We start from the raw sequence: 14,199 nt of genomic DNA, 5'->3' as shown, positions 1-14,199 counted from the left end.
CGAGCCAGCATCGCCCTGTCACATCTCCTGTGCGTCCTCCCGGCGGTTGTGGGAATATTTTTGTCTCTGTAGTGCTTGCTGTTTGGAGATGTAAAATGCTCAGTTCGTAAATCATCAAAACAAGGACATAACCTTGATTCCCTGTGCAACACCAATACATTACCTAACATGAGGCATGAAATGGAAGAATGGTTCCATTTGTATAATTCTGCATTAAAAATCAGCCTATTCTGCATTTACGGCTGCCTGTGAAGTGTCTCCACAGTCATGGGAGAAAGGGGCCGTTTTTGGAGAGAAAACAAGTACCTTATGAAAGGGATGCAAATCAGCACCTCTGCCTTGCTGCCCTATAGATTCACACTCGAGTGAGTCTTTTGAGGCTTCAGTGAAATGGGTTATTTGCAAATGGCTTGCAAGCTGCTGACAATTTGTATTTTGCAATTTGTCAAAGCCACTCTGTGGCCCTGATCCTAGTTAATTGCTTTGACAGATGACCAAATTCAGGGATTTCCAGGCGTGCAGCACGTAGCCTGGGGTTGCAGCTGCTGGATTAACCCACCTCCCACCCGCGGGACCAGTGGTGCCAGGGGTCCCTGTCCCCAGAGGGTCAGTGGGACCAGGATGTCCCCAGCATGCCCGGGAGCTGCAGACCCGCAGAGGGGTTTTGTCCCCGTGTGGCTGTGCCCTTCCTGCAGGACCCAAGGATGTCAGGTGGCACCTGAAGAGAAAGGGCAAGGGAACGCATGCAGCCTAAAAACATTTTGCCTTGGAGCAGTACGAGATGTTTTCCCTTCCCGTCGTGTTCCTCCTCCTGTTCAGCAGCCGCGCTGGCTCTCCCTGCCTTCCCCTCCCACACCGTGATTGGCACCAGGAGCTGGCAGCGGCTGAGTTCTGAAGCAGCCTCCCCGCAGCGCTGGGCTTCAGGGGCTTTGGGACAGCACAACCACAGCCCCCGCCCTGTGCCCCGATGGCAGCTTCTTGGGAAAGACCCGGCTGTCACCAGGGGCGGTGCTGACACCCCACAGCCAGCAGGCAGGAGAAATGGCAAGGTCAAGGTGGCACCGAGCCGCAGGGGTGCCCGGGCAGTGCGCCCCATCACATCGCTGGGCCTCGTGCTGCTGCAGCCCTCTCTGCCCTTGGGGCGCTCGTGCCAGGCTGTCTCTGCAGATAGAAATGCCAAATAATGTGCATGGAGGGCGCAGAAAGGGGGGGTTACTCTGGTTATCCTGCCTGCTCTCATCTTCCTTTATGTGCCTTGTTTTTCACACACATTGCTGTCCAAACTCTGTAACGTGTTTGGAGACTGCTGTGCTGCTGCGTCCAGCTTCGTCATGCAGAAAGCAGCACCTCACCCTCCCTGCTCTGCACTGCTTTGGAGACGTTAAAGTAATTAATGCTCGGCATCCATATGGGCAGGGCACGTCCCTCAGAGCTGCAGAGGTGTTCTGAGAGCCTCGGCCTCTGCACGCCGGCAGTCCCTGGGGAGAGGTGTCCCTGCGGGTCTCTGAGCAGCAGCAGTTTGGCTTTCACAGCTGGGAAGGGGCTCGAGGGGAGATTGGGACCGGGTCTGCCAGCCCCCTATTTCAGGTGTTTGTGAGGGAGGCCTGGGAACAGAGGTGGCAATGGCAGGGCAGAGAGATGCTGGGCTTGGGGTTCGTCCACACTTTGGGAATACGAATGAGCAAAGCACTTCTCTTGCGTGTGCTCGGTTCACAAAATGCTCAGCACTTCTGGCTGTAAATGAAGATTCGGAAGGGGCTGGGTACGGCCTTGGCATGCCCCACGGGCAGGAGCTGATGGGCAGAGCCCCAGGAGGAGGCTCCCCAGCACAACGTTCCCAGCACAAGGGCGCAGCGAGATCAGAGCCCCGTGCCCCCTCGAATTAATCTGCTTCTGAAGTGCCAGCTCCCCTGCCCTTCAAAGCAAATGGCTGCGTCTGAGAGGATTTACAAAGGGATTTTCGTGCTGGGGAGAAAGCATCACGCAGGGCAGGCAGGGGGGCTGTAAGGAATGCTCTCAGCACCGTCCGCGCCGGTAGCGCCGTCACCTTGAAAACGGAGCCAAGCTCTGCTCCCAAGGTGCTCAGCAAAGTCGTTGGAGGTGAGAGAAAATCCCCACGAGCACGGGATTTGGGCTCTTCTGCCAGGCTGGGCTGGGAGACAGCCAGCCGGGAAGGAACAAACTTCCCTGGTGGGGGCAGGAGCCCAGGTGCCCCAAAATGTCCCCAAACCTGGCACCAGCCCCAGGTCCACAAGCAGAGCGGTGAGGCTTGTCTGGGTGCTCTGGGTGATGCCTGGGCTGCAGTGCTTGGGGCTGGGGGCTGCAATGTGGGAGTGAGGCTGTCTGAGCTCAGCTCAAAGTGCACAACCTGCTGGTTTCTCCCCCTTGTTGCTGTGCCCCCGGCTGAGGGATTTAATCTCGGTGTTTGTTGTTGGCGTCTGAGTTGTCCCTTTCTAAAAGAGCAGGGGAAAAGGGAAGGAAAACAAATGACTAAATATTTGTGTGTTTTTATTTCTGCCAGGAAATTAAGCTCTGGCTAACGGTCCCATTTCACTTGCTCTGGAGAACCTGTCCGCCGGGCTGCTGGGGCGATGCGGGGCTGATTTGGGGGCTGTGGGGGAGAATCGCCTTCTGGAAACGGGGATGCTGCACGGAGAGGAGCGTGCTGGGATGAAATCCTGCGTGTCCCAGAGGGGCTCACACCCCCTTGCCTCTCCAAGCCAGGGTCCTGCCCTGCCATGGCTCTGGGAGCTCGTGGGTGGTCGTCTGCTGGGCACGATGCTCAGGAGAAACCGGCACCTCGCCTCCTTCTGCTCGTCCCAGTGCCATCAGTGCCCTGGGGATGAGGGCTCAGAAAGCCCCCGTGCTTCCCCATGTGCCCACCTCCCCCAGGACCCCCCCACCACCACACCTCCTGCGCTGCCAAGCTGCAAGGAAACCTAATTAAAATCCGCATAACAGGCATGTAATCGTTGGAGTGTTTAACCCAAGTTTTGCCTCCGCCGTACCGACACCAGTAATTTCACAACTAATTACAAAGCACGGCAACGCCCGCCTCCTTCTCCCCTTCTCCTCCCGAAGCTGCGGGGCCCCAGCAGGTCTGTGGGGGCAGAGCTCGGCTGGGTGCTGCGGTGGTGGTCAATGGTCCCCGCAGGCCCCGCGTGCAATCACTGTAATTATCGGAGCGGTTTCATTGAATTCAGTCAGCTGCTCCTGCACTCGCCGTTAAGCGCGTGTAAATATTTGTAGGAGTTTCTCTTACGGCGTGAAAATACGGCCTGCTCACCATCCATTAAGCCACGGGAGCGGATTTGTGGTGCAGGGGAACAAAGGCTCCTGGGCGAGGAGGCAAAGCAGGGATTCGGTGGTTTCAAACCTCTCCGCTGCTCTTTTCTTTGCCGAACCGCCTTGCCAAGTTTCGTTGAACTTTCCCTGGAGTTTGAAGGACGTTTCAGGATAACGCTCTCATTCACCTCCAAGAAGGGAAAGGAGAAAATCGCCCACGCTTTTCCCTACTTTTCTTTGCAATGAGGCAAATCGTAGAGGGTGAGGGAGGGGGTTGTGGATAGTCAAAGCCCCGGGCTCCCGAGAATGGGGTGAGCGGTGTAAGGGACCCCGCCGGTCCCTGTGCAGGTCGTGGTGCCGCAGCCGTCAGCACACATAGCAGTCAGTTCCTGCGGGTGCTGCGAGCAGTTATTGTTCCTCTGCCCTCTGCTTTCCGCCTGGCGAGATGCAGGGCGTGCAGGCGGAGGAGGATTTGTGCCATTTGATGCATCAGCAAAGATCCTGAGTCCTCCGAGGGCCGTGCCTCGGAATAGCTGCGCCAGCAGCGAGTTGCTCTCAGCCGCCTGCGACCAGCAGCGGCTTTCTGCTCACGGCTCCTGAGAGCCAAGCAGGGGCTTACACCCAGCTTGGGGTGGGTGAGCACAGGGGGTCCCTGGGGGCAGCATCCCGGGAGCATCAGGCTCCTGCAGGATCGCCCGGGCTTTGGACACCCCATTACCAGGGCCAGGCAGGACTCTGAGATGGATACGTCCCCAGGCTGCCCCGTGGGACACTTCTGTCACCTTCAGCGCTGGCAGGAGGCTGGGTTGGGGCTGGGGGATATGGGGGGAGCGAGCTGCAGCCCCCAGCCTGGTCGGGGGACGGGGGCTGCTCCCACTGGAGCCATGGGACCGCTCGCTGCCGCATCCCCAGCGCCGCTGTGCGCGCACCGCGCTGCGTTGCCTGGACGACGCCGACTCCCACTCGCTGCTGTTTGTGCTGAAGGACACTTTCTCTCCTCCGTCGTTGCAAAGCCCTCAGAAGATCGCGTGCCACACACAATTGCTGCGAGCTGACCAGACTGGCAGCCCCCTCCAGGAGCCATGCCTGGGGCTGTGCCAGCCGGCGGGCAGCCGGGGCCATGGCTGGCATCGCCCCAAGGGCTGCGGCAGGCAGGTGACCCCGCCACCCTTGGGGTGCTGCTGGGTACAGCCTCGCGCTGCCCCAAAGGAGCCCTGGATGTCCCTGCCCATCACCAGAGGCTTGGGGGCCAGACCAAGCCTGGGGAGCGATGCCAGGAGCGAGGGACACCCCCGCCTTTGGGCATCACCTGGTGGCACCGTGCTTGGGTGCGGGATTTCTGCATGACCCTTTCAGAGGCAGGGGCCGTGTGCCGTGCGCTGCATCTTCCCCGCGTCCTCCCCACGCTGCAGGGAGCAGCCCCGGGGTGCTCGGGCACAGCCCGCGCTGGAGCCAAGCCCCACGAGCTGAGGGCTGGCCAGAGCCAGCCGTGGTGCCGCGGAGTGTTGGGGCTGTGCCACCGCTGCTGCGACTTGAGAATGTCATGAGCAAGCAGGAGGAAATGGGATGAGGGGAAAAATCTGCTTTCCTCGGGGAGCTGCCAATCCCAAGTACTGAGGACCGGTATTTTGTCTTTGAGAAGCTAAAAGACAACAGCTGGGATTCAGCGACAACCGAGTTTGGGCTGGTTTCATTTTCCTTCTCCTCATTCAGTGGCTATTAATAAAAGTGCATCATTTGCACTGCTTTCTCCTGGAGGAGCAGCCCGGCAGCGGAGAGCTTTTGGTGTGCGCATGTGCGCGCATGGGTGCTGTGGGCGCGCTGCTCGGGGTGCGCCTGGTGCTGGGGAGGTGCCTGGCACCCCTCCTTCCTCACAAGGAGAAATTTCGCTTCAGGAGCTAGGCAGAGGCTGAAATTGAGCCTGGCTGGGGTGGCAGCAGGGCTGTGAATATTGCTAAGGTGATCCCACGTGTGATGCTCTCGCAGGAAGCCCGACCTCCTGGCTGCTCACCGGCTTTGCCCGCGGAGCTGCTGGCGCGCAGCGCGTGGGGACGTTCTTTGTGCCCAAATCCGATTACTTCTGCCCCGTGGGTTAGCATGTGGCTCGGCTCCCAAAATCTCACCGGGGACAGGGCCACGAAGCTAGCTCAGGGTGAGAACCCCCACGCAGAACCCAAGGCAGAGGCAGTTTCAGCAGGAGCAAAGAGATCTCGGTGCCCCCAGTGCAGCCGTGCCTGGGGGGATGGTGCTGCCTGGGTGGGGCGCTGCACCCGGCCCAGCTGGCCTCTAAAAAAACGCACCAACAATGTATTTTGTGTGGCTTTTTTTTTAACATCTTGAAATTTTTCCTCCCCCAGCCTGAACTATTTTGGTTTATGTTGTTTGTTGCTGGCTCTTCCCTTTCTCCTTCTGCGCTCTCTCCGTGCATCGCCTTTTTCCTCCCCAAAATAAATGCTGTTATGCTCTGAAAAAATAGCCAATTAGGAAGAAAAAAGAAAAATGCTTTGAGCAGAAAAAGACTGCGCCTCAGAGTATCCAGGTCATCTCCATTGGCTTCATTTGCTCACGCACGGAGGGAGTATACAATTCTTCTGTCAACCAGATGCACATTTTGTAGTGCTCCCAATGACTTTACGGGGTACAGTGCTGTGGAGGATTAGTCTATTTAGCCATATAAAGCTCTCATTAACTCCTGCTGAGTTCGACAAAAGTCTTTCTTGTGTAAAAGCCGAATAAAACAGAGTAAAGATTTTTGGGCTTTGGCCTATTCCTTTTTTTTTTTTCTGAAAAAGCAAAAAGCCCTGCATATCTCAGGCGTTTTCCTTCCGTGAAACACTGCGCTTCACGTGAAATAGCATCACAGGGGAAGGCACGAGCTAGAGCAGCGCTTCTCACGGTAAGATGTAACCGAGAAAGAAAGAGAGGTTTGACATGAAATAATGGTGGCACTTTACATCAAAGCAAAATTTAAAATAATTAACCTGCTGACAGTTCAGTGCGATTTCCAGCGATTGCGTTTATCCACGAGGAGCGCAGCGAAGCGGGCTGCCTGTCGTTCCCAGCCGCGCCGGGGGCTTCGCCAGGGGAAGGAGCAGCGCGGGCGCATCCCGCGTGGCGGGCGCACACCCAGCCCTCCCCGCGCCCGGGGAATCGCTGCTCCTTTTGAGTCACAGCGACCTGATTAATAAGAAGTGGGTTACACACGCCGAAGCGAGCGTTCGTGCGCTCTCCCTCACTAACTCATTGACTGGTTAGCGCCGCCGCCGCCTGCCGTGGGCTCGCACGAGGCGAGATCGCATCCGGCGCTCGGTGCCGGCGCGGCACGGCTGCTGCTCGCGCCAGTGGGTTCCTGAGCTCTGCGCAATCAAACGCAGGCTGCGGTGCACCCACATGTCCTCCGCCTCCTCCCGCCTCACCTGAGCCTTTTGCGCACCTCAAACCCCTGAAATGAGGGATGGAAACGTCCCCGGGGCCAGCTCGATGGCTGCTCAGTGTTGGGGATGGAAGGACGTCCATCCATGGCTGCTCTCCCTGCTGCAGCCATGCCTTTCACGTAGCTCTCGGGATCTGTGCCATCCTGCTTTGGCAGTGAGAAGGGGAGTGGGTGCCTGGGGCATCCTGCATTGCTGCTGGGGGAGTGCTGCCTCGCAGCACTGATGGGGCTGGGGGGTGTCACCGGGTTGGACTTGGCTGGGCTGCAGGGTTTCACTCCCCACCTTGGGAAGGGGGTTGTGGAAAGCCGTCTGTTGTGCCCGCCGTGCTCTTCCTCTCTCTAACACTCTCCACTGTCTGTCCGCAGGTCAGGTTGCCCGCTAGGAAGCCATGCTTGGATGTTGATAGCCATGTTCCACCTCGCCATGGACCTCGCCAGCTGTGAGCCCGTCGGGGTCCGGCTCTCGCCGCGGCCAGCGCACCGGCACAGACTGCCCCGCGGCGCGCTGTGGGGCATGGGCGGCACTGAGGAGCCGCGGCGCCCTGTCCCCCCCTGGCCCTGCGCCCCCCGCTCCCGCCGGCCACCCCCCGTCCCCCTTCCCCGCGCCAGGAGGCAGCTGCGGGGCCGCGGCTTCGCCCCCCGGGACGGGCGGCCCACGGCGCTGCCCGAGGTCATCGTTTGGGGCCCCACAGGCGAGGAGGACTCCCTGGAGAGCAGCACGCTGCCCGGCGCCTTCACCACCACCGCCGCCACCACCACCGCCGCCACCACCACCACCACCGCTGCCACCACCGCCGCCGCCACCACCGCTGCCGCCGCGCCGCCCCCCAGCAGCCCGGCTCCCACGCCCGGTGGCGAGGTGCCCCGAGGCAGCCCCGGCCGCCCCAGCACCGCCGAGCCGGCCGCTGGCCACAGCAGCGGTGGCAAGGACGCCCGCCCGCCCCGCGGCCTGGGAGACACCTCAGGTACCATCCGGGGACTGAGCACAGCGCCTGCTGTTCCATGGGGAGGGGTGTGCTGTGCTGTGCCATGGTGCCGGGGGATGCCTGACCCTGGAGAGGGATCAACAGAGTGTTCTTTGGACGATTAGGGTGGTTTTTCTGGCCACTTGGGGTGGGTTGTCCATCTGTCCTGGCTCCTCTGCATGTGCCAGAGTGCATCACGCTTGGGTGCTGCGCTCTGCTCTGGATCCATCCTGAAACAGCCCTGGGTAGTGGAGACAATACTGGGGTCTGGATGCAGTGCTGAGTGGCACGACAGAGCCCTGGTGCATGGCAAAATCTCACAGGGGATGGCAGATCCATAGCCAGGGGATCCTGGCACAGGGGTATCGTGGCACGGGCTGCCAGTGCGGAAACGCCACCCGACTCCGAGATGAGCGATTTCAAATGAGCGCTCGGGAAACAAATGGAAGCTCTGATTCATCACTTTTATCTGAGACATTTTCTAGCAGCTTGCTGTATTCTTCCTATTATCAGTACACATCCACAAACCATCTTCCGTAATCAAATTTAGTGCAGCACTCAGTTACTGTAATGCGTTCCACCAGCACTATTTGCTGCACGGACATGGATGAGGAAGCAGGTTCCCATTTATTTCAAATTATATTTGTTATTACCAGTATTAAACTGTGGGATACTGTTGTACAGTTTACAGAATATATTCACTGTGCATTGACCGCTTTTAGCCCACGGTGATTTTCTAGTCAAAACGAAAAGGAATTTTACGATCTGATCGTAATCCTGATGAATTTATCTAGCACGCCCTGCTTGGGAGAAAGGGGAAAACCAACCAGAATGTTGTTCCTAACCTGAAGTTATTTGTGGTGGCGAAAAATCGCCCAACCCACACGCATCTTTTTGCTAATAAATGAATAAATAAGTAGAGTTAGAATCAGCTGGATGAATTAGCCGTGGAGCATCGATAATTCCCAGCACAAACCGCCGGCAGCCTGAGGTCCCTGGCGGGATGCTGAGCCTCACGGCCCCGTGCTGCGGCATCGCCCGGCCCCAATCACAGCCTCCAGCACGGCCCTGGTGAGTGGGGAGCTCCCTGGGGGCTCCCACTGCCGCTCTGAGCTCCCATCGGGGCTTTTCCAGGATCAGAGCTTTTGTTAATGATCTTTCCCCTGAGTGGTGGATACAATAAACTCCTTTCCCGGGCTAAGGGACCTTCTTATCTCAGCCTATCCGCCCTAAATTGAAAAGTGCCTGAGCTCCGAATTTGCTTTTGTTGCCATTATCCATGCTAAGCACCCAGCGAGGTCTTGGAGGTGAGCGCAGAGCCCTTTCTTGCTGTACATCAAATCCCAGCGAGGAGGCTGCTTCGTCAGAGCGAGCAGCCCTGGTGAGCTCCTCGGGGGGAAGGCTCCGGCACCAGGCACCAAGGCTCAGGGTGAGGAGGAAACTCCTGTGCTGCGGCTGCGTGTGAGAAGACGACCAAAATCTCCACCAGGACTGCTGCTGGGGCAGGCAGCACACCAAGGAAAAAGGCATTTAACCTCTTAAAGCCTGTACTGCTGCCCCATGGCCAGCCTGGCTGCAGGGTGATGGCTCCTGCCAGGATCCCGCTGCTCCATGCTTCCCTTTGAGCACGAAATGGCAGGAGGGAGCTGCAGGAGCTTGGGAGCAGCGTGTTGGCAGAACCAGGGTCCCACTTGGCCCTTCACCATGGCAGGGAAGTGGCCAGCAGCACCCCAAAGCACTGGCCACGGTGCTGGCGGTGCGCACGTGGAAGCCCATGCGTCGTGCGAGCCCTGCTCCTCTCCGTTACATAAGCTCTGGCGGCTGGAAGTGTTTGTTCTCTGCCTGGAAAAACATATGGCTACAAATTAGGATTAGGTAACTTGTTTGTACTCTTGATGTGCCTCAGTGAACATCACAAATCGCCGTCCTGCAGCCCAGAGCAGTGGCACCACCGGCAGTACGGGAAGGCGAGGTGCGGAGGCACCGCGCTCGGAGGCTGCGGGGCTTCAGCCTCCCCGGGGCCAGCACCTTCAGAGGGGCTCCCACCAGCTCCCAGCCCACCAGCAGCACCCTCGCTGCTGTCCTGTGTGGTTTCGTATGCAGTCAGAGCAGATCAGCTGCCGTGGCACTGGTGGAAGCACTGCTTTTCCCCCTGCTGCCCTCCCTGCGCGCACCCACAGGGAGCCGCCGCGCTTTGGGGGACAAAAGCTTTCTCCTTCCCTTGGTGTGGGATGATGGCTGAGGATGGGGACGTGAGTCAACAAAGTGACTGGGAGGGGAATGTTAATTCTCTCCAGAAATGATTTTAGATGGTAGGAGAAGCCATCACTCACATGGGCACAGCCATCGGATGTGGTGGGGACCTGCACGCTCGGCTCCCATCACAGCCCCGCTTCCCACACTTCAGCAAACGTAGTGGCATTTGGTTAGGCAAGCAATTACAGCAATCCTGCTCAGGTTTTCCTCTCGCCCCACTCCTTCTTGGTTAAGAAGAGAGAAAAAAATAATAAGAAACAATCTTTATGTGACTCACCGGCAGAAAAACAAGCCTAAAAATTTCAGTGGAATAGCGAAAATCCTGCTTAGGAGGAGAAAAGATAGACAAGTGATTGCTGCTGGTGTCCAAAAAAGAAAAAAGGGAGGTAAAGCGCGGCTCTGTTTGTGGTGGGTGTTATCGTGCAAGATTTTTTTGCTGTTTTTTGTAGCAAGTAAACTGAAAATCAGGTGTGTTTATCCCTGTGCCACCTATGTCTGCTCAGCGCCTGGCAAGAGTGCTGATGGCAGTCAGATGGGGACTCAATATGTTCACCCATGCGTAGTTTATGCTTATGGTTTTCAAAAATGTGCTTCCTTTTTCGGGGGCTGTCATATTCGTTTTACGACGGAGCATGTAAGGAGCGAAATAATTAAAATTCCATCGTGCTGCGGGAGGCAAAGGTTGTAACAGAGCTTTTGTCGCCGCGGCGGCGCGGTGCTGTCTGCGGGCTGCTGGCCTCCGCAGGAGCGAGGATCTGCTCTTCCTACTGGCTCAGCCAAAAAAAGAAAAGGAAAAGCGTGAATCAGGGGCTGTCAAAGTTTAAGCATGAATTGCGCTCGCGGAGTTGTCTGAGGCCTTCCTTTCGGTATTATTAGAATAAAGCCATCTTTAATTAAACCTTTAAGTGCTTTATAAGGCAGGAGGCTTTATGTGCCGTCTGCTGCTCTTAATGGCTGTTTGATGGCCGCTGCGCCCTGAATTTGGCACCGTGCGCTGCGCACGGCGTGCTCTTGGTGTTGGTGCCAGTGGGCACCCCCTGGGGCATGGCCGGGGTTGTGGGGTGGCGTGGGGCTGTGTGGGCATCCAGAGCACCGGCAGTGGTGCTGAACTGGCGGCTGCCCCCAGCACCCCCTCCCTGCACGCTGCTGGGAGCGCAGCGTGGATAAATGATGGCGCGGAGACGGGCGCCACCCTGCAGGGAGGTGACCCTGCCTTCAAACAGAGGGGACGGGAAAGGGGGCGCTGGATGCGACGAGATAGCGCATGCAAAAGGCTTCAAAGGAATTAATTAAAGATAAAATGCGTTTAAAAGAAAACCCTGGGCGGCCGGGGGGGAGCTGCTGCTTTGATCCGCCTGCAAAGGCGTCGGGAGCCGCCGCGGGCTCGGCCCTGTGGGGGCAGCGATGGAGGGGCTGGGGTGGGGGGCGTTCACTCAGCGAGCACCTGCAGGTGGTGTGCCCGTGTCCCCTCGTCCTGGCCCTGCCCCACCGTGTCACTGGCAGACAGAGCCAGCACGGGCTGGGATGTGCTGGGGGGGGCTGCATCCCTGCCCCTCTCCTGGCCTTGCATTTGGGGATGGGGACTCTGGCAAGGATGGGCTTCTCCTCCCTTCCCGTCCTGAGGGCTGGATGGGAAACCCATCAATTCCGCAGGATTATCAAGCTTTCAACTGAAATGTCTCCTCTAAACCTAAAATAGCTTCTGCCGAGCTGGAGGCAAGGGGTGTTTTGTCGGGCAACCCATCCACCACGCCTGCAGGAGGACTCATCGGGGCCGGTGCCCAGCGGCAGGGCCGGGCAGTGCCATGGAAAGAGAAAAATCAGGAAAATCCATCTCTTCCCCTGTTACCGCAGAGGCACGGTCGATGTGTCCCACCCAGCAGCGAGTGCAGGGCCACCGTGTCCCCACCAGCCTGGGGTCTGTGTCCCCTCGCTGGCACAGCCAGGGGCCCACGGTGCCGCACCGAGGGGCACCGGCGAGGCACAAGAGCCGGGGCTGGTGCTTGTCCTGCAAGGGTTCCTAAGGAGGCTTCTTAAGGCCGGGCATCAGCTGCACAACAGCTCGGTTTTCCTTAAGGGTGGAGGACCTGAAAAAAAAAGCTGAGCCTTCTCTGACGAGGGAGACGGGGCTGCTGTTTTCCCCGGGATTAGCAGATGTTGGGCGTGCTTGTGTGCCTTCCCCCACGTGTGGCTAAATGAGCCAGAAACGCTCCTCTCCTGCTCTCAGAAATATTTATTGCTTAGTGATACTGGCTGTAACACCTGAGCAGATAAGTCCCCGTGTCTTTAGCGTAAGCCTCCAGGATCTTTTTTCTTGGCACGAGCGTTTCCGAGCAGCAGCAGGATGTTCTGCTCCTTTCCACGGTCCCACTCAAAATGCCAGGAGGTCTCCAGGAGCCGTAGCTTTTGGTTGCTGAAGAGCCGTGCTTTAACTCGGGGATTATTGGTGCTCCCTCGGTGGGGTTTTGGAGCTGATGGGGGTGGTTTCGCAGCCCTGGCCCCGGGGGCTCCCCAGCAGGGCTGGGGGCACAGCGCAGCATCCCCGGGACAGCCCCGGCTCTGCTCTGCTCTGCGAGGGGCTGAGGTGTCAGCAGGAGCCGAGCCAAGGACATTTCCCAGCACACCGGGTCAGCCTTCTCGTTTATCGGAGATTATTTTTCTTAAAAGCTATTAAGCAGCACCGTGGGTAGAATTATGGCAAAATCACGCTGATCCCCCCTGGGAAAAGGCTATTTGTGGCTGCCATTGCTACGGAACGGTCACGCCACTCTCCCCGTTGAATTTTTCTATCCAAAGGCATTTTTCCAGGCTAGATGAGACTTCTGGGGATCAGGAGCAGCACGCGTCTTGGGAGCATTAATGCTGCAGCCCTATTACTTCTGGCACTGAGGTGAGAAGGACAAAGCCAGCAGCTCGGCGGGGCTGATCTGGGGCGCATCCCCGCGTGGCACACCGCAGCGTGTGCTTTCAGGGGGCTGGGGGAGCCGTCATGCCTCTAAAACCAAGCCAGTTCTCCCCAAACTCTCCGTGACGGTCACGAGGGCTGGATAGCGGAGCCATAAAGTTTCTCAGAAGTGGAATAAGGGACCGGGCGCTAACCTGGGCTGTTGTGGAGCCCTGGGGACTTGGAGGGCAGGGATGCTGGGGGTGCGCGTGGAGGTGTCCCCGGGCACGTGCTGGGTGTTTTTGCCTGGCCCACTGCTATCCCCAGGGGTCTGGTGCCCAAACCTTGGCCACCCTGGAGCGGGGACCACGTCCCTGCTGCCTCCCTTCTGCCGTGGCGTGGCTGCAGGCTCCGGCTTCTGGCCGGACCCAGCCTGCTAGGACTCAGGCTAAGGAACCAGGCCAAGCACCATCGATAGTTTCCAGGCCAACGGCGAGAAATCCTCTGCTCCCTCGGTTATTTAAGGCAGCGGGTTCTGGGCTGCCGGTCAGGCTGGAGGATGCAGCGTGACCGGCTGCCTGATGTGCTTCTGCTCCGAGCTGAATGCGGGCAGAGCAGCAGCAGGGCGACGACACGGGCTTTGTGGCTTCTGTGCAGGTTTTGATGCTTTCACGGTAACTCGCTGTGGAAATGACTTAGGAGGTTATTTTGGCTGGGGAATAATTCCTGCAGGCACCGGCTCCGTCTGCATTTTCATCGTTTCCCTCTTTTTAAGTTCTTCAGCTGCTCTCCTGAGCCGGTTCCTTTTTGCTGCCTGTTTCTGATGGCCTCTCCCTGACCGGAGGTGATGCTCTGATTGATGAACGAGAGGCAGCACAGGGCCTGACCTCGTGTGTCTAATTGCGGGCTGCAATCAAGCTCTTCCCTCCCCAGCTCACCTCGTGCCATTCACGCCATGCCCTGCGCCCACCTCCGGCAGCCCCTCGGTGCCCCCCGCTCCTCCTGTGCTCTCCCCGTGCCGGCAGAGCCTGGGGGCTCCTCAGGGCTCCTGCCCCCAGCCAGCATCTCACCCGGAGTCACCCACGAGCTGCTGGGGGAGAGCGGGGGCTCAGGGTTGTAATTAGGGTTAGGGTGGGGGAGAAGGAGCAAGCGGCGGAGTTCGGGGAGGCAATCAGCGGGCGTGCATGCAGAAAGGCACTTAGGTGCTTAATTGCAGCTCTCCTGGCTGAGATGGAGCAGGTATTTGGAGCAGCTGTTGTTTTTCTGCCGCCAACGGTAACTCAAGATTATACGCTGCAAAACAAAATGAAGCTGTTTCCTCTTTTTTTAATTTCATGCAGCTTAGAGGCCTTGATGAGGGTCTTCAAAGAGCCGCG

The 14,199-nt window shown here is 58.3% G+C and overlaps 1 protein-coding gene across 1 annotated transcript in view; it reads left to right on the top strand.

The window, feature by feature from the left end:
- Positions 1 to 14,199, top strand: part of AJAP1 (adherens junctions associated protein 1) — a 45,467-nt gene that overhangs the window by 12,095 nt on the left and 19,173 nt on the right. Inside the window, exon 2 of the mRNA XM_068658717.1 lies at positions 7,085 to 7,683. Coding sequence (XP_068514818.1) covers positions 7,085 to 7,683 — 599 coding nt within the window. The remainder of the gene's footprint in view (positions 1 to 7,084; positions 7,684 to 14,199) is intronic.

The sequence above is a fragment of the Anas acuta genome, chromosome 22 (genome assembly GCF_963932015.1).
Source record: "Anas acuta chromosome 22, bAnaAcu1.1, whole genome shotgun sequence".
Lineage (NCBI taxonomy): Eukaryota > Metazoa > Chordata > Aves > Anseriformes > Anatidae > Anas > Anas acuta.
Note: the sequence above shows the minus strand (reverse complement) of the source record. Positions and strands in the feature narration are given on the sequence as shown.